At 56.4% G+C, this 20,176-nt stretch overlaps 1 protein-coding gene across 2 annotated transcripts in view; it reads right to left on the reverse strand.

The window, feature by feature from the left end:
* Positions 1–20,176, reverse strand: part of CRISPLD2 (cysteine rich secretory protein LCCL domain containing 2) — a 63,366-nt gene that overhangs the window by 29,132 nt on the left and 14,058 nt on the right. The window contains exons 2-6 of one of the 2 annotated variants that reach the window (XM_036345627.1): positions 17,222–17,535; positions 11,552–11,670; positions 8,941–9,073; positions 8,417–8,532; positions 4,260–4,360 (exon numbers count right to left, since the gene is read on the reverse strand). In XM_036345627.1, the coding sequence (XP_036201520.1) occupies positions 4,260–4,360; positions 8,417–8,532; positions 8,941–9,073; positions 11,552–11,670; positions 17,222–17,461 (709 nt within the window). In that variant the 5' untranslated portion in view covers positions 17,462–17,535. Of the gene's footprint in view, positions 1–4,259; positions 4,361–8,416; positions 8,533–8,940; positions 9,074–11,551; positions 11,671–17,221; positions 17,554–20,176 lie in introns of both variants that reach the window. The other variant, XM_036345628.1, reaches the window with a different exon arrangement.

Consider the following 20,176-nt stretch of genomic DNA (forward strand, 5'->3'; position numbering starts at 1 on the left):
TAGTAGTTGCTCAATAAAATTTGCTGAATGAAAGATCATTAACCCCCGCCCCCCCGCCCCCCCCCCCCCCGGCCCCAAAGAATTCTGTCTCTGGATTCCTTTGAAAAGAACATATTCCCAGTGACATTTAAAAACATTTAGGAAGGGAATTCTGAAAGTACCATTTGTAGCCAAGAGCTATTAGGTGAAATCTTTATGAAGACACCAGGTTTACAACGCCATTTGGCATGATCGACTGTCTCTGGTCTGCCTTCCCGTCAATGTAGCTACTCAGGTTTGCCCTTCACTGAAAGCCAGAGCTGTCTCTAGAATAACCGGGTTTTCTTCCACTGGCCTTTAGGGTTTTTATACCACATAATCGTGGCTTTATTCAGCCGAATATAGTTTGGTAAGGCAGTCTAAAGCATTTGAGGGCTCACTATTTAAGAAAATGGGCAGACAGTCCTCGCCCTCAGACACACACATGAAAAGTGGAATGCTTGCCCAGAAGACCGGCTCTATTTGAGCACATCCTAATTAAGATGCCCTGTGTGGACCCGCGCAGGCCTGGGGAAATTCCATGCCCAAGTTCACGGCCAGGTTACTGTGCGCACTGTCCATCCCGGACCTGGGGTCTCGGGGCACATAGCATTGCTTACATCATTCTGCAGGTGCCCACTGCGGTCCATGAGTGATAACAGCGCTCACAGCTAATGTTTCCTGAGTGCGGGCCTTTTCCAGTGTGTCCTCACAGCTTCCTCTCGCTGCCCCGACAGACGTGATGAGCCTCATTCCACAGACAGAGAAACCGAGGCTCAGAGAGGCTAAGGGACCTGCCCAAGCTCACAGAGCTGAGAGCCAAACTGCCTTTCCCGGAAGCCCACACCCTTTTCACCACACCTGGCAAGGCGAGAGGGAACAAACCTCTCTTAAGGCCTGTCCTTATCCCTGCTCCATCTCCATTATAGGCCAGGCCCTGCCGTGCATGCTCCATAACTAGCTTATGCAGGTCAGTCACCTGACAGGAGACTTGCTGCATGGTTAGCTAGGAAAACTGGCACACCTGCCAAGTGAAGCTGGCAATTTTCCACCAGAAATAAAGAAACAAGTACAGGGGCTTCACTGGGTGGGTGAACCAGCATCTAAGGCATTGTTGTCTATATTTGTTCTTAGAAGTTGGCTCTCTTGGGCCTGCGGGTATTGAAGTGAGATGACATGAAGAACACGCCCGCTCCGTGCCCGCGGAGGCACTGGTGTGAACCAGCAGTTGTAACTACAGGTCAAGGTTCAGGGAGAGTCTGGCTGCAGTAAGAGCAGGAAGGCAGGTGCACTGCCAGTCTGTGTAGTCAGGGAAGGCTCCCTGGAGGAGGTGTGACACCAGAGCTGTGTTTCTAAGGAGGAGGAGGCATCTGTCAGGTTCCAGAGATGGATGAGACCCCTAGGCTGGGAGAGGACCAATATTCCTCACCAGGGGATGAAGGACACCGTGCAGGCATAAGTACAGTCATACCTCCCACTTCTTCAAGGAGCTAACCACCTGTGTTTACAAAGCACAGACTATGTGCAGGTTGTTGCGCTAGCAACTAACATCCTTCTCATTGCTTTAATTGTGGGAGAACAGGAGGCAGGGGTTTCCAACTCTAGTCCACAGGCATCGAGGGGGGCAGGGTGCATGCTGTAAAGGTACAATGGGGTTAACCCCCCACCACCACCAGCACAGAGATGTGCATCAGTTCACCTTTGAGAAGGCCACTCAGCAAATGCGAATAGCAACTCTCTGCTTTGCTTTGGCTGAAATTTAACAGGACTTTACTGTCACTGTTACAGATGGGAAAACTGAGGCTCCAAGAAGGCACGTGGTACACCTGAGTCCACACAGCCTGCGACGGTAAACACGACCCTGCTCCACCTGAATCCAGACAGCTGTGGGCCGCGCACACACCGAGCACCTCACCGTGGGGAACTCAGGAGGAGCCCCAATGGCCATCCTTCTTTACAACCCCCAAATCTGATGGAGACTCGACCCCTCTGGGTGACTGGGTGCTGGAGGCTTCATTTGGTGCGTGAACCAGCATCACAGTCTAGCTCAGGGGTCCTCAAACTATGTCCCGCAGGCCACATGCAAATACAAATATTGTATTTGTTCCCGTTTTGTTTTTTTTTACTTCAAAATAAGATATGTGCAGTGAGCATAGGAATTTGTTCATAGTTTTTTTTTTAAACTATAGTCCAGCCCTCCAACGGTCTGAGGGACAGTGAACTGGCCCCCTGTTTAAAAAGTTTGAGGACCCCTGGTCTAGCTGTTTGTTTTTAATTCCTTGTTTGTTGTCTGTTCTATATCAAACTATAAGCACAGTCGCAGGGCCTGCCTGAATAGGACCGTGGAGACGGGACCTGACATGCCTGCCTGTTGCCCTCATCTGCATTCTTCTCCCTGTCCTCCAGGCCCCCGGGGTTGACACCACAACCCTCTTTTCAGACAGGAAGACTGAGGCTCAGAGAGACCACCTGCCCAGGGCCCCACCACTGGGATGGGCGAGGTTGATATTCTCAGAGCAGGTTGCCAGCCTCTAAAACCCATGCTTGGCTCACAAATCCAGGGAGCAGAGGGGGCGTATCAGGGAACAGTTCACCAAAGACAGGCGCGTGGAGACAGAGAAGAGGATGGCCTGAGAGGACACGGGAAGCGGGAGAAATTCCATTTAGCAAATGCTTACGGGTAGATCAATGGAACAGAAGAGAACCCAGAAATAAACCCACACCTTTAGAGTCAATTAATATTTGACAAAGGAGGCAAGAACATACAGTGAGGTAAAGATAATCTATTCAATAAATGGTGTTGGGAAAATTGGACAGATACGTGCAAAGAAAGTGAAACTAGACCACCAGCTGACGCCATACACAAGAGTAAACTCAAGACCGTGCTGCCTCATGCCTCCAGGCCCTTGCACATGCTGTTCCCCCCACCGGAAACGCTTTCACTTCTCTCATTACTAGGCTACGTCTTCTTCCTTAAGGACACCTGCTCGGGGAAGCCTGCCCTGACCCCATTAGCCAACAGCCGATGTTCCTGCTCGAAGCTCCCGGCAAACAGTTACTTCCCCTGGAAGACGAGAATCACTCCTCGTGGCCATGACCCCCTGGACCTCAGTTTCATGAGGGCAGGTCCCTGACTGTCTGGTCGCCATAGTGATCCCCACTGGTATCACCCAGAAGCACCCTGGCACACAACAGGTGCTCAATGCATTTATACCAAATGCATGCGTTCTCATTTGTGCCTGAGATGTATTACGGAAGATGGGGTAATCACACCCATTTGCTGATGGGTAGAGTGATCGCCTGGTCGGAACACCAGCCGAAAACCTGGTTTGTTGCTTCTCCTGTCCCCTCCTCCTCCCCCAACGGGCAGAATCAGCAATGAACCTGGGCCCCTGAGAGGGTCTGGGGCCCCCCACTAGCCACCAGCGTGTTCACCCCAGAGCCCACAGAACTGACCCCATGACCCCTCCGTCAGGGAGGGCCTGGCACAGAGGGTGGCTCTCGCTGCGTGCCCAGCCCCCCTGCCAAGCCCCTCGGAGCCATCACGAGGCCTGTGGATGGAGCCACATGAAAAAACTCATCTTAACCCTAAAAACACGGAGAGGCCCTTTGGCCCAGCTACGCCTCTCCTGGGACGGAGCCTGAGGAAATATTCCCAATTGTGAGCAATGCTTTAGGCTCGAAAACAGTGCCTTGTGTACAGTAGGGGGTGAGTGGAAACATTCTGAGTGGCGACAACAAACACGTGGGGTGGGGGCTGGAACCTGCCCAGCCTAAGAGAGCCCAGGTTTGCCTGGGAGGGGGCGGCAGGTGTGGGACAAGGACGGGAAGGACAGCCTGAGGGACAGCCCTGCCTAGCCGGGAGCTCCCAGGACATCACAGTCTAGCTGTTTGCTTTTAATTCCTTGTTTGTTGTCTGTCTCATATCGAACTATAAGCACCAACAAACAAGGACAGGGACCTGTCTGAGGGGATGCTGCGTTCAAGTCCAGCTCAGAATCTGGCCATGGGATGCTCACTGGGGGCACATCCAGGGCAGCCATGGATCCCCAGGGAACCGGGGGACTGAACCCCAAGTCTTCTTGTGCACAAGGAGGAAGAAGGAGGGAGGGAGGCGGGGGTGCTGAGGGCGGCTGCCCCAGGGCTGGGGAGGGGGCACCTTGGGCTCCATTGTTCCCGTCTTGGGGTTTGTGCTTTGCATGAGCTGTTCTGTGACTCACGGTTTTGAAGTCATTTCCTACCTCGGTAACACAAGTTGTTCTTGCAGCCACCTCCGTAGCTGGGCGGGCACTGGGAGCAGGGCCGGCCGGTTTTGTACGGGGCTTCTCCAATCCAGTTCCCCCTGAGGACAGACAGAAACAGTCAGGAGGGGCCGCCACTCGAGGGCCCAGGTCACCCCTTTCCTGGCCCCACTCGGGGCTGAACACAGTGGGGGAGGAGGACGGTGGTTGCCACGTAAAGGGAAAGAGGAGCTGCCAGGGCCCCTCTGAGCGCAGAGTCTAAACAATTCTAGAAGATCCCCAGCTGAGAGCTCCGTAACCCCTCCCTGACCTTAGTGTGTGTGCCTACACCCGCTGGCCCCACAGGTACCGCTGGTGCTCCCCTCACAGAACTCTGAACACTGTCCACCCCACCCAGCCCCAGCGCCTTTGTCCCGGAAAGCTGCCAGGACCCCTCTTTTCAAACATTTTCAAATGAGTGAGTGTTTGGACCACACACCCAACCAGGTCACCCACCCTTCCAGCACCCGGGAGGGACATGCTGGAATCCAATCCTTTGACACAGGAAGGAACTGAGGCTCAGAGAGGCTCAGCGACTTGGCTGAGGCCACACAGCGAGATGGGAACCCAGGCTGTGGGGCTCAGAGCCTCTGACCACACTCGGCTCTTAGGGCTGAGACCAAGGTCCCTCTGAGCAGCCCAGGCGCCGTCCATCTCCCTCGGAAGTTCCTGGGGCAGGAGGAACATCACAGTCTGGAGGCCACTCGGTGAGATTTCTCGGGGGGCCAGGGAGCAGGTGGTGAGTGGAATTCCCAAATCCTTCTCATGGCATCTAAGTCTTTGGCAGCACAAACTGGAGCTGTGAGTGACCGGGGACCAGTCTCTGCGATTTGTTCTAGAAACTCCCTACGTGGTCGCCCAGTCATCCATTCGTTCTCCCAGGAAAGGGTTCGGGCCAGCTGCTGGGCCAGGCTGGGCCCCCCCCCCCCTCCTCCAGCTGAGTGGTGAAGAGCAGGTGCCCTAGGTCGGACCCCAACCCTGCCAGCTGGTGACCCCCACTTTCCCCAGCCCTGAGCCCATCTGCTCTGTAATGGAGGGGGTGGGGGCGACAGGTGAGTGACTGTATGGACACCTCAGACCCAGGCCGGCTCAGGTGAAGGCCACACGCTCTGAGCGCTTCCTAAGCCAACAAGCGTGTCCAGGTGATGTTTCTGACAGCTTTCCAGGGAGGCCAGGGAGGGCCCTGCGGGCGTTGGCCAGAAGACAAACTGCAAAAACACGCTCTCTGTTTAACCTCCGGCAGCTCAAAATAGCGGATGGCATCACCCAGGGCCGTGTGGGCATCAGGCTGGGGACACGCTCATCGCCTCAACCCCCACACACCCAGGTGACGAATGGTAGTGTCCTCACCATGCTCAGAGCCCCCTCAGCTGGCCACCTCTGCTCGGGACACGCAGGCTGGCTAGGGACTCATGGGGGCCTTTGGAAGGACTCCCCCAACAGCCCCCTGCCAGGCAGACCGAGAGGGCCCCAGAGCCTGTCCTGTTGCTGGGTTAGACTCAGTAAGTTTCTTCAGACAATCTGGACCCCCAGGTGGCTCATCCCTCCCCCGGCTGAGACGCCAGCTGATCGAGGGTTCTGGATTTCCTCGAGGACGAGCCACACCTCTGATGTCCAGGAGGAACAATGCTCGAGTGAGCGTGTACGAAGGGCTGGCTGGGCGCCAGGTTCTGCACCAACGCCCTGGCCATGGACAACTGCTTTACTCTTCCAACAGCCCCGTAAAGTAAGTGTCCTCTCCAATGTACAAGGTTGTGAAGGTATAAGACCCTCACTCCCCACCCTGCCCAAAAGGATCTGAGCCCAGACACTACCCCTGGGCCCACCCTCTCAGCCTCTGCCCGCTGCAAGGCCAGGGGCTCTGCCCGCTGAAGGAGAAGCCATGGAATAGCACACAGCATCGGAGAACGGCCCATTGAACACACGATACCACAGACAGACCTCACAGAAGTGGTGCTGGGAGGAGGGTGTTGGTTCGTGAGGGCTTATTTGTCAGGTCCATTCATATGAGACAGACTGGCAGGTGGAAAGAGAGGTCAGAATGGGGCCACTCGGGTTGGGGGGCATCCTGGGGTGCTGGAAACATTCTCTGTTTTGACCTGGTGGTAGTTACATAGGTATGAACTGAATTGTGTGTGCCCACAAATGCATAAGCTGAGACCCTAACCCCCCTTGTGGCTCTAAGTGGAGGTGGGACTTCTAAGGATGTAATAAAGGTTAAATGTGGTCATAAGGGTAGGGTCCTGGATGGGATTGGTATCTATATAAGAGACATCAACGAGTTCTCTCTCTCTCTCTCTCTCTCTCTCTCTCTCTGCCTCTGTTTCCCAGTGGGTGCACCGGAAATATCACGTGAGGACACAAGGAAATGCCATTTACAAGCCAGGAAGAGTCCTCGCTAGAAATTGGCCCTGCTGACCCTTGAGCTGGGACTTCCAGCCTCTAGAACCGTGAGAAGTAAATGTTTATTATTTAAGCGCCCAGTTTCTGGGTGCCCGAGCAGACAAATACATGTTTGTAGGTGAGAAAATTTATCAAGCTGCCTACTTAAGATTAGTGTCTTTAAGCCCAGCCGGCGTGGCTCAGTGGTTGAGCATTGACCTATGAACCAGGAGGTCATGGTTTGATTCCTGGTCAGGGCACATGCCCGGGTTGTGGGCTCGATCCCCAGTGTGGGGCATGGAGGAGGCAGCTGATCAATGATTCTCTCTCATCGTTGATGTTTCTCTCTCTCTCTCCCTCTCCTTTCCTCTCTGAAATTAATAAAATATGTTTTTTAAAAAAGATTAGTGTATTTTACCCTCATGGATTATTCCTTTTTCAAGAAAAGGAGTGGGAGCTAAAGAAGAGAAGGGTTGGATTTTTGATAGGGTCTTCTAGTGTATTCCTTATATAAAGAGTCAAATCTAATTATTTCTCACTCCCCACCTGCCCCTCTGCCAGGAATTCCACCACCGTGGGCCAGTTTATTGCTCTTCCATGGGCTGCATCCCTCCATCAATGACATAATCCCCCTTATCCCCGTGGGCTGCTGAGACACGGCCACCACAGGCGTGCCAGATGGTTGATGGAGAGTTCCCTTTTCCTCCCAACCTCAGCAATTCCCCCTTCATCGCACCCGTGGCCACTCTGGACCCAAACCAAATAAATGAAGTCATTCCCATTTCATTCAGTCACTGAGCAAATACACCTCAAGGCCCACAATGTGCAGGGCATGGTGCTAGGATGGCCGCCAGCGTGCAAACCGCAGGCTATGAGCTGGGTGAGGAATTCCCCGAGAACGAGCACATGTTTGCCTGATGAGCAATGGGGGTGAAATGAGTCAAGGGATAAATGCCATCAGGCTGCGTGAGGAGGAAGAGGGGCTGTGACATCAAGACTCGATGTGGTCCCTTCAACAGCTATTCCTGCTTCTGATTTGTGCAGGTAGTCCCAGAGGAGGCTTGTGCAGTCAAATGGGGCAATTCCATTGGTCAAAGCCAATTGGAGCGATCTGGTTCCCCCCTTGTCTGAAATTGGTCTAGTGCTAGCCAATGACCTAGGGAGAAAGTGGGCCAGGGTGAGAAAGGCCTAAGGAGAGAGGTCTTTTCTACCATTCTCCTTCCTTCTGCTTGGGAAGATGTGATGCCCAGTGCTTTGCAGCCAGGGGTCCACGAGGAGAGGATAGCACAGCAGGAGGACAAAAGGAGCCTGAGCACTGGTTGGCACTGCTGATCGGTTAAGCTAACCCAGATGCTCCTATATAATAAAAGGCTAATATGCAAATTGTCCCCTCGACCGGGAGTTTGACCAGGAGTTCGACCAGGGGGCGGGGCCGGCCAGCCAACTGCCCGCGGCCCCTCCCCCCAGCCATCCCTGCCCCTGATCGGCACCCCCACCCTGATCAGGGATGGGGCTGGCCCGCCAACCCCCCTCGTCCCCTCCCTGTGGCCCGCTCAGCCCATTAGACCCCAATTGGGATAGGCCGGCTAGATGACCCCGCCCCCAGCATGAATTCATGCACCGGGCCTCTAGTGTGAAATAATGAGGAGACGCCGCTGCTGAAGACAGTTTCAGTTGGGTCCCCCACAGCTGGCGAAAGCATCCCAGCCTACAGGACCATGCCCACTTGTTCTTACTTCGGAGAGTAGTTGCAGACAAGGTAGACGGCGTTCTCCCAGAGGTCTCCCCAGACGTTCATCCTCGGGCAGGTGTGCACGGCGCAGCCGACCCTGTTGGTGGTGGCCCACACTATCTGAAAAGACCACAGCCCTGCGTCAGAACCCAGGGGCCAGGCACCCCAGGGCACACAGTCTGGCCTGGATCACAGGGTGCTGGTTCGAGGGTCTGTGGTGAAGGGACGAAGGGCCAGATTCCCCCCAACCCACCGAAGATCTAAAATAAACAAAACCAGAAACTGAAAAACAAACCACACACAAGGAAATGCCCCAGCGTGTAAAAGTGCCATAGAAGCTTCTCGTGCTCGGTCTCAGCGCTCGACCTGTGAGCCGATCAGCCCACCAGCTACACTTTGAGTAGCATCAAATTGAAGGAAAAAGTTAAGGCGATGACAGTGGCGGTTTTCCGACTGGGCTACAACCCTGCAGGGCCCGGGGAGCGACTGGGGACGGTGGGCTGAGGCCAGGCCACCCCTCAGTGTTACCTGCGTGTAGTGGGTGCACATGGCCCCCGAGCACCGCTCTGGGCACCAGGGGTTGCACTCGTGGGGGTAGGGGTAGGTGTAGTCCTTCACCTCGTCATACCAGGACTGCACGTGGAACCCGGGAGAGCGATACCTGCAGGGACAGATCAGCTGGTTATGTTCCGGCCACCACACACGACAATGGAGACAGCAGTTGGCCACCACCACCCAGGGGTCGACTGGAGAAAGGGCTCCTTCAGGGGCCATAGCCCCCAATCCTGCCCAGCACCTGTTAGAAATGCTTACAACCTAAATCAGCTAGGGGCTTCCCTGGGCTTCCCTGGAGTGTCCCTGGGGTGGCCCACATGCTGCCTGAGTGCCCAGGAAGCCTTTACCTGGCCCCCAGTGAGTCATTCATAATTATATATGTATTTTCATGTACATTTGGGAAAACATATGCAGTCCATGAACCCTATATTTTGCTTAAGACAAAACTTGATTTAAGACATTTAAAGTCAATGTAGAAAAAAAATATTGAGTAAATATTTAAACAGGTGCTGCACAGATGGGACACCCCCTGTGGCCGGGAAGGGTCTGGAAGCTGGGAAGCAGCTAGCTACAGGGGGCCAGGCAGATGGCCCCCACCACCCGCCAATGGATGGTCATTGTTGCTCAGCTGCCTGGGGGACCCAGGGACTCAAATGCAAGGTGGGAAACTCATTCGGGCCAGAGCCTGTGGCATACAGAGCTCTGCAGTCAGTGCACAGACCCTCTTGAAAACTTCCTATTTAGGATTTCTTACGGAGCCTCCTCGGCCACAATAAGGAGGGCCCGGGGTCATCATCGTTGGTGGCCACTGCCCCTCGCTGGGCCCCATCCGCCAGGCTGACACCGGTTATTTTCTTAGGAAAGAAAATAAACTGGATGCAAATCCCAGGTCGCCGTCGCCAGCGAGTGTAAACAAAGCGGTTTCCATAAAAGAGAAGGAGCGCGGGGCCTGGCCATTTCTGAGAGCGCTGCGGTGAGATGGGCAGTTAGCGGTCTTGTAACAATTACTGTCGGAGCCCAGAGCGGGCGGCAGTGGTCAGGGCCGTGGCCGGGGAACGGCCTGCGTTCCTGGAGCGGCCGGGGAGGGAACACAGCCACCGAGCGGCAGAGCGAAGGGACACCCACCACCCGTCGGTCCCCAGAGCCCAGCCGGGCGGGGCCGGGGGGCTTGCGAACGAGGAGCTCTTTAGGAACGCAAGCTAGTAGCATTTACCAGAAGGGGAGACCTTGGTGTCCTTGGCCCGCCCAGCCACTCCTCAGAGTTATCCTAATAAAGCAATTCAAACGAGCCAACAACAACACCAGCGAGCCACGAGAATGGGATGGCTAAATTAGGCCTGTCTCCTCGATAGCCCATGGGCAGCCTTTGCGAGACGCTAACCATGACGGCTATGTAGTAGGGGAATTGTTTGGTATTGTAGGAGAAGGGGGAAAAATGAATTAAAAGCTGGCCACAGTTACAACTGCGCAGAAATATGCCGGCCGACAGCCAAAGGCTACACGGGCGCCCGGAGAATGAAAAGAGCTGCAGCAGGCGGCGGGATGATGGATTTCTTCCCCTGCAGACGTCCCGTCCGGTGCCATCGGGGACTGACTTTATGGAAAGCAGAACCCACCCGAGGACAGAGTGCCCCGTGGATCTGCTTCCAGGAAGCCATGTCTCTCCAGATCCAGCGTGACACCTACCCAGGTCTGTCCTGAGCGGGAGCTGCCCTCAAGGACAGCGAGCGGCTTGCGGCCAAGCTGAACTCCGGAACTCCGGGAGCTGAAAGACGTCTGGGGCAAAGTCAAGCAAAGCCTGACCTGTATTTTGAGGGGAGAGTTCAAGTCCGGTCCGACTTTTCGATGATTAGGACAAAATGAAAGTGGACCCGGGACCCTGGCCTCCCTGGGTCGGATTCAGAGGCCTTGGCACAGCCGCTGGCTGTGGCTCCGTAAGTCTTAATTGGTCAAAAGACATTTTCTCCACTTTCTCTGATGAAACCAGCCCCAGCCTGGAGAGGACTTTCAGCTGGGCTGCGTGCCTGCGTATGTGGCCCAGTTGACTTTGGAGAAGGCCAGGGGATGACATTCCACTGACCACTGTCAAGTGCCTCCCAAGGGCAAGGCGCTGCCAGCCCAGGAGGCCTTGGGGGTTCAGCGGTGTGAACGAGCCCCTCCATGGCCGGACAAGGGGGACAGTGAGGGACGCCTGCCCACGAGGTGGAACCTGGCTGGGCCTTAAAGAGTGAGCAGGACCTGGGCTGGGGCAGAGGAGACGGTACTGACCTGCCACTAAAGGGCGAACATTCCCAGCTTCCCAGCCAGCCCCTTCCTGGCCAGCGGCAACTGCCCCGAAAGCCCTTCCAAGGAGATAGGATGGGAAGTCCACACTCTGGAAACCCCGAGTCCCTTGGCCGGTGTCTGGAGTCAGCAATCGGGCTCACATCCATGTTGCCAATTACTCGGACGTGTTCCCGGGCACAGCCTCCGTTTCCCCAGCCGTAAATGACACGGGTGGCCTCTCGCTCTCCTAGTGGGTGATCACAAGGGCTACGTGTGATAATGGCCAGTTCACCAGGAAGGGGGGCCCCGCGGCTCTTACCTGCCCCAGTGGACGGCCAGGTTCTGCCCGATGGCCACCAGCAGACTGGTGGGCCCGTGCTCCCAGATGCACTCGTGGGCCCACGCCGCCGCTGACCTCGCCAGGTCTTCATCCCAGGTCTGCAGGGGGAGGAGAGATGGCACCGTCAGAGTCAGGGGTGGGTGTGAGGTCCCACGCTGCTGTGACGCCTCCCGCCGAGGCTGCGGGGGAACCCACAGCCGGTTCTGGCCCCGGTCACTGGTTGCGTGCATGTCTCCACTGAGTCCCTCACTCAGCAATGGAGTGGCAGGTCAGCCAAGGACTCGGAGGAGCCTGGTCCACGGCTGCCCTCCAAGCTCCTGCTCCACCTCTAACCTGCGGGGGACCTTGGGTCAGGCCCTTCTCTCAGCCTCAGTCTCCTCACCTGTGAAATGGGGATGAATACGTCCCGCAGAGGGATGGTGGTGATGGTTGTACAACAGTGTGAATGTACTTACAGGTGCTGAACTGTACACTTAAAAATGGCTAAGATGGTAAATTCTATGTCATGTACATGTTGCCTTTTTTTTTTTTTTTTTTTAGTATCAAGAAATGCCTTCAACTTGCCCGGCCCTGCTCCCCTCTGGCATCATGGCCCAACCTAAACCAAGGGGGGTGGGGCAGGGGTCTGGGCCAAAGATTCTGCAGACAGGCTCCGCAGCCAGCCCTGCCTCCCAGCTGGCCCAGGAACACACGTGACTCCCCAGGGAAGAACAGAGAACAAAGCAAGCGGGTCCTTTCTCTTCTGCGGAGGAGCAGATGCCAGGCGGCTCTCCGAGCCCACTGCGAACCAGCTGCTGCGACGCCCCCTCCCAGTCCCTGGGCAGATGCTCCAGCTCACGGGCAGGCAGGGCCGTCCCCGCTCCGCGTAGCCCCAGCCCCTGGCGCACAGTAGGTGCCCACTGAAAGGCTGTCTGGGCAGAGCCCCCGGCCCGTCCAGGAACAGGGGCTGCTTAACCAACTGCGAGGCCCCAGGATGGAGTGTCACAAGGCTGCCCTTCCCTCTCCTCCTCCTGTCCTGCTGCCCCTTCCAGCCAAGACTCCTCACATCCGGGGGCAAGTCCTGCCCTAGGGCAGAGCCCCTGGGACCCGCTTCACACCCCTGACCCCCTCCCATTGAGCTGCCGTGGACATTCTGGGTACCCTCAGATCCATCCCTCGCTGACAGCGCCCCGCCTTCAGTGCCACCAAGCCCTGAGCTGCTTCTGCCTGGGATCTCTCTCCCACGTCCAAGCAAAGCCTGAATGGGGTGGGGGGTGGGGGTGAGTCAACCCTCCTGGGACCACCCTCAGCCAATGGGGACAGGCCTGTGGATAAACGCACCCACCTCCGGCCTTCAGGAGGGCAAGCCTCCTGCTGCTCCCTTCACTCAGCAGATCCCGGCAGATCCCACCCCCACCGGGACCCCCGGAGTGCACTCTGAAATTGGACTTCCTCCCTCCTGTCTCCCGGACTCATGGGTCAGCCCCCATAGACCACCTGCACCGAGTCAGTGACTCGTTCATCTCCAAGCAGGGGAGAGGTGGGCAGTGGGCATGAGGGCAGCTGGCACATGCACAAGACCCCTCTGGGGTGGCCAGCTGAGGCCCTTCCCAGTGTCCAGAGAGGCAGGGCAGAGCCTGGGCGGGCGCCGATCCCACCTGAGGGTCACGGGCTTCTCAGAAGCTCACTATTTATTCTGTGCACGGCTCAAGAGCAATGTGAACCCTGCTTGCCGTTGGTCTGAGTCCATAGCATTTCCTGCAGCTCTGAGGGGAGGGGAGCGGGAAGGGCAAAGATCGAGTTAGGCAAAGAGGACTGCCAGGCGGGACCTCTGGGGGGTTAAGGCTTTTGACATTCTGGCTGGAGACACGCAGGCCTGATGTCTGGCCTGCAGCAGGACACAGCCACGGGAACCCAGATCTGCCCTCCCTCCACTTGAGGCTGAGCATCCCCATCCTCTCACCCTCACCTCCCACCCTCCTCTCGGCTCCAGCCATGCTTGCCACACAGTAGGACCTCAGAACACTGCTCCCCAGCCCTGACCGGGGAGCTCAGGTGGTTGGAGCATCACTGGTCAGAACACATCTAAGTTGTAGATTCAATCCTGGGTTGGAGCACATATGGGAGGCAACCGATCCATGTTTCTCTCTCACAACTCTCTCTCCCTCTCTCTCAAATCAATAGAAATATATCCTTGGGTGAGGATTAAAGCAATAACAACAAACAAACACACAATGTTCCTATGCAGAGCTGGCAGTCGAGGGTCTGGCTGTGTGGTGAGCTGCTGACAACTGACACTATTGACCAGTGTCCTTTCCACGCAGTGTTACATGCCTCGACTATCACCCAGAATAAGGCATGCATAAGGGAATGAATGCATGCATGCGTGGATGAATGCACACACAATGAAGCTCACTTCCCCAGCTCAGGCCAGCCCTCACGGACATCCTCCAGTCCCCACCCTGCCCCTCCTGGCCCCACCTCCCACTCAGCCTGTGCTTCCCCAGATGAGCACTTGCCCTCCAACTAGTGCGTGTCCCTCCGAAGGAAGGCATAGGTGGACATTCTTTACCCCTCAAAGGGACGGCTCGAGGAAGGGGAAGGGGAAGAATAGGGCAGTGAGATGCATTGGTGAGAGCATTTGTGTCAGGTGAACCTGGGTATGACACCAGGCTCTGCCTTTGCTGGCTGTGTGACTTTGGGCAAGTGGCTTCACCTCTCTGTGCCTCTGTGTCCCTGCCTCTAAATGGGATAGCAGTACCTGCTGGAATAGGGTGTGGGGGCGGCTGACTGAGAGCGGGCATCAAGCCTCGGGTGGGATGCAATGTGGCCTCGGTACTCAGTGCCACCTTTAACTTCCTCAAGCGCCTACTGTGTGACGAACAGTGCTGGGCCCTGGTCCTCTGGAGCTGCCATCATCTGAGCACCTGCCACTTGCCACAGCATTAGCACCATTTTCATTTTTAATTGTCACAACAGCCCTTGAGGTCTGTTTTATTTTTCCACTATTGCAGACAAATTAAAGCTTGAGGCTAAGGGAAGTTAATTTACTTGTCTAAGATCACACAGCCGGGAAGTTGGAACTTTAACAACCCAGCCTTATTTGGCTTCCGAGGGGTGTCATCCTATCTGCATGCTGTCACCAAGTGCTGGTCCCATTCTACTCAATGAATAATAGTTACTAAAATAATAATAGCAAAAGTATAGTTAACATTTATTTAGTACTTATCATGCATTGCCTCATTGACTCCTCCAAACAACCCCACGAAAAAGATACTTTTATTGTCACCATTGTGCCCGTGAGGAGAGATAAACACAGAGAGGCCAAGTAGCCTGCCCAGAGTCACACAGCGGGCACGTGGCAGCTGCCTAGACCCAGGCAGGCTGGCTTCAGAGCCTGTTCACTCATAAATCCTCAAATCATGTATCTTAACCCTTTGGAACGTTAACACTCACCCTTCAGTGCTGAGGCTATTTCACAGGCCTGTGGCTTGAAGCCTCGGCGGACAGGGCTGAGCAGGAAGCTACGTGTTCAAGACACTTTCTCAATCAGTGCTGCCTGTTCGGGTGGAAACAGGCGCAGATGGGCAGCACCGGGCCTTAGATGCCTGGTGGAGGGGCTGAGCCTTGACTGCCTTCCCTCCCAGAGGGCCCCTGCACAAGGCATTCCCAACCACGCCCCCGAAGGCTCAGTTTCCCTGACAGGCAGGCTACTGAGACCTACGGACCCAGATCCCAACTCCAATCCTGAACTATCACAACGTTGACAAAGAGGAAAGGGTGGCAGGCTCGCTACAGGTGGTCCAGGAGGCCTGGCCTTGCCGGCTGCCTGTCTCAGCTCCTTCTCTCGCATCCAGTCTTCCATCCGACCACTAGACAAGCTCAGTGCCGCCAGGAAAAGACCAGCCGAAACCCAGCCTGTGCCAACAGAGGTGGGAGGCAGCCAGGACCCAGGGGCTTGGGGCTCCGCAAGCTTCGGGCTGAGGGAAGTACCACCCCCTGTGGACACCACTCGGGCTTTGGGGTGGGAAGAGCACTGGGTGACCTGTCCAGAGAGAGGTGCATGTCCTTCCTCCAGGGGGACCAAGGTCAAACCCACAGGTCGAGGAAAGGGTGGGAGAAGTCTGTTTCCAAAGCCCCAAAGAAATCTACCCTAACTTCCTGCAGCTTTGACCTTAAGAAAGTCTGCACACGCTGCCCCATGCGTTTTGAAAGGGTGCCTGTTCTTCCTCCTAAAATTAGCACAGCCCCTTTGGAATAAATGCCTGGATGATTTTCCTAAGGGAAAAAAGGAATGTTTCGTAACAAATTCCCGAAGCCTTGCTCGCAGGGCTCTGCCCGGACGGGTGACCCTACGCTGCCCTACGCTGGTGATGGGCCACCCAGTGTGGGTTCATACAGGGACAGTGAGGGGCTCACAGGCGCACAGGCACATGGGACGAGCGCTACCAGGTCAGGGCACAAGGCAACATGAAAGCGACCGCTGAGTCCAGGGGAGGAGGGTGTGGCAGAGGGTGGGGCCGCAGAGGAGTTGGGCAGGGAAAGTGATCATGGCAAAGTGTTCTCGGGGAGGGAGGGGCAGCTGTCCCCACGATGCATCCTCAGAGGACACCAGGAAGACCTCTCTGGCCACAGGGGAGGGAGGGGAACAAATCATCAAGGCAGAAAGGGCTCCCGAGAGAAGCCTGGGATGCCAAGCAGGAAGCATTGGGGCTCCGTCCTGGGCACAGGGGGCCCTAGAGGCTCCTGAGCAGGAGAAAAGTGAAGATTTAGGAAGCGGAACATGAGGGCAGGACTCAGAATGAGCCAGATGAGGGCCTGGCGGGCAGTGAACGCCCAGGGCTGAGGCTGTCCCCCTAATCGAGGCGAGACAGGAGCAGGATGGGAAGATGGGGTGGGAAGCGCATTGGATACAGACTGGTGGCTGAGAGTACAGGTCCTGGAGTCAGCAGGACTCGGGTTCAAATCTGGCTCTGTCACTGCCAGCTGTGTGACCTTGAGCCTCAGTTTCCTAATCTATTAAATGGGCAAAATAACCACACCTATTTCCCAGGGCGGGGGAATGGGAGATGGTACCGACAGAATGGAATGGGTGAGTGAAGGCACAGGGGAGAGGGGAAGAGATGTGGACCTAGGAGAGCGGCCTTCCCCTTCTGCTCCTAAGTGTGGTGTTTCTCCAGATTCAGAGGGTTCCCCCACACTGTCCCTTCTCTCCCTTCTCCCTCCCAAAAGACACCTTATCTCACAGACTCGGCCACACCCCTCAGACAGAGAAGGTGCCGGAGGAAGACGAAGCTGCCACAGTAACCACAGTACACACAGCCCAGGTGTGAGGCCTATGCTCAGTTGTCACAGGAACCATGGCAGCACAGGATGCTCACAGTGGAAACTGAGGCTCAGGCTGGCTGGTGTCCAGGCCACACAGCTAGGAGGTGGCAGCCCAGCCCCGAGGCCCTCGCACTCCACCTTCCGGGAGCCTCAGGGCAGCACGTGGGCTGAGCTCAGGGAGGTGGCAGGGGAGGTGGCCACGAGGCGGCCTCTGCTCACGGGTGCTGCTTGTCACCGCATCAAGAAAAAGGCAGGGGACCCTCTGCTGCCCGGGACCCCACGCCCGCCCCACCACAGTGATGGGGACAAAGCAGAGGCTCCGGGCCCAGCGTGCAGACTCACCATGTGCTCCATGTTGGAGGCCGGGGGGTGCACCTGGCCCCGCAGCTTGTTGTGCAGCATGAGGATCTCCTCCTGGTCCGACCTGGGGATGGCCCTGCGGGCCCGCGAGTGGGGCTCGTCCTGCCGGTACTTGCTGAGCAGTTTCTCTAAGTGCGTGACGTTGGGCAGGAAAAAGCCTTGGGCTCCACAGACCAGCAGCACCAGTCCCAAGGGGACGAGGCCATTCAGGACGTGGCTCATGGCTCCTCTCCTGCAGCCGGAACTGGGGTGGCGGGGCGGCCTGGGCTCCTGGGGCAGAGCTGGGTGCTCGCGCTCTGAAAGGAAGCAGAGGGCAGCGGGAGATGGTCGGTCAGTACTAAACCAGCTAAGGCGTTGGCTTGAGCAGTGACCGGAGTAGATAGTATTCGCCCCACTTTGCAGATGTAGAAACTGAGGCTCACAAAAGCTCAATCACTCAAGTCCCACCGACAGGAAATGGTGGAGCTGGGATTCGCATGGAGGGTGTCCAGCAAGGCAGCTGCCCGGACTCCACATAGGACATCCTGGCACAACCTCTCCCGGACCCAAGTTCTCCTGTCCCATCTTTTCTCATTTCGAGTCAGCGAGTCTACTCATTCAGGACTCAGGTGGGTCTATGGATTGAGTTCTGTCTCCTGCTCCCAGTGGAGATTGAGAAGGTCATTCACATCGCCAAGGGAGTTGCCCTGAACCAATGCTCCTGGTCCCCGTGCAGCTCCCGGTCCCCGTGCAGTAGGACTCGGTTTGCCATATGTGGTGAACAGGCACCCCCAGACCCCACCTTGCAGAGGCTCCTCCTATCACGGCCCTTCCACTGGCACCACCCACACTGTCGCCAACACTCCAACATGTCACCCAGCCCCAGCCAGGGCCCAGCTGCCTGCTCTGTGGAGCAGCAAGTCACCTGTCAACGTGATCCTCAGAGGAAGTGACAGAGGAAAGAGGGAGGACCTCCAAAGGGGGGCTGTGTACCCCACTCTCACCCCCGACCCTGCCTGGAAAACCTGCTCAACAACTGAGCATGTGGTCTACCCCAGACACTGCCAGGCGTTACCCTTTCGGCTGCTAGGTTAGTGATTCACGCGGGTAATCAGTACCCGACGCACACGTCAGGATGGTAACCAACTGTAGGTAGACAAAACCAACAGCAACACGAGGGGACAGAAGAGGGCGGGCAGGGACTCCCCAGCCTTTGCAGCACCTTGTCAGAGCTGCACTTCCCAAAGCGCGTTCCTGGAACCCTAACTCTGACACGTGTCAGGACTGTGGGGCTGCGGGGTCACATCGCCCCTGTCAGGGAGCCACAGTGCCAACTGCAGGAAAGAACGCTCTCTCACTTTTACTACCCATCCAGGGTCTTGGTCCTTCCTTGCCTCTGGGCTACAAGTCCTTTCCCAGCTAATCCTCTTCCTAACCTTTCTTCCCTGGCACTCGTCATGGGAAGAGCTGTCTTAGTCTTCGAATACACCTACCAGCTTTAAAACCCCAAGGTCCAGTTTCATTAGGGGAATTTCCTCTGTGCCTTTTGCTCTTTCTAAAAACTCCTCCTGAGCCTCTACATGGACCGGTAGCTTCATTCACATCGTTTCCAATCCCAGGACAATCCATCAGGTTGTCTGTCCTCACTCCCATTTTACAGGTGAGGAAGCTGAGGCCTCGTGTGGTGACACCACGAGCCCAGGGCTGCTGCACCGGTAAGTGCAGATGCTGAGACTTGCAGATGCACACGCCAGGTGTGGTGACTCTCAGGGTCCAGGATGCTCACTCATGCTGCCCTGGCTCCTCTCTTCCTGGAGGCCAGAGGTCTCCCCGCCACTAAAGCGGCACAAACTGTGACCCTCCTCCTGGCTGTCGCCTGGTCCGAAAGACAAGGCAGGGCTTGAGTGAGTGTGTTCATCTACGTCTCTCTCTACCTCTGCTCTCTCCCCAGGGAGAGCCGTCATCACCTGGTGACCTTCATTGAGCACTTATTTTGTGCTAGACCCTGGAGCATGAAGATGAAGAGGACACTGTCTCTGTCCTCAAGGGGCTCCCAGTCCAGCTGGGGAGATAGCCACGGAAAGCCACAGCCCCCATTTGGTGGGACAGGCTGACTGAGGACATCACAGGGAGCAGGAGGGCGAGGCTCCTGGGTGGGAAGGCTGATGCTGTGCCTCGGTGCTGACCCACTTGGAACCTGAGAGGCTTGATCCTCTCAAGGAGGCTCATTAGCGACAACCAGGTGCTCAGCAGTCGCGCTGGCTGGGACCAAAAGATGGCAGCCAGAGGAGGACACCCTCAGGGGCAAGACACAGAGCGGGGGCAGGGAGGGGAGGAGCTGAACCTGGAGCTTGGACAGTAGAACCGGGAATCCCAGGAGGCAGAGCAGAGGCCAGTTGCTCTGGGAAAGAGGCAGTTCTCATGCGGACCCTGGAAACTCTCCAAGGTCCTGACGGAGCCGGAGCTTCAGATAAAAATAACCGCCATCCAGAGGGGAGGCCTGGCTCTCTCTGGCATGAGCCACATGTGGCCCCCCTGCTGCGGAGTTCCCTCTGGGGCAGAGCCCGGGAACCGAGGGAAGGACTTCTGCGGGCTCACGCGCCCCACTGGGACTCAGCCCGTAATGCAGAGCTCCTCGGGGTCCCTGATGTCTCTCCCAGGTTAGTCACCCCACCAAATAAGAGCATTTCCCAGCTGCAGAAGGCCAGGCCGAAGGCGATGCCAAAACACAATGACGCTGGACCAAGACTTGAGACGAAGGGACAGTGAGGACTGACATCACGAGGCGTCCACTCTGGCATCACAACAACACTCATTTGCTTTACTCTACGCTAAAGCGCTGGAGGGGCGGGGCACGCCAAGGCGGGAAACAGGAGCTGCTTATATAACTCCCCTGTGGCTCACAGACTAAATTCTGGGTTTGGTTTAAACTGCCAATGGGCACAACTGCAACGGCTA

Source organism: Myotis myotis, unplaced genomic scaffold (assembly GCF_014108235.1).
Source record: "Myotis myotis isolate mMyoMyo1 unplaced genomic scaffold, mMyoMyo1.p scaffold_m19_p_19, whole genome shotgun sequence".
Taxonomy (NCBI): Eukaryota; Metazoa; Chordata; class Mammalia; order Chiroptera; family Vespertilionidae; genus Myotis; species Myotis myotis.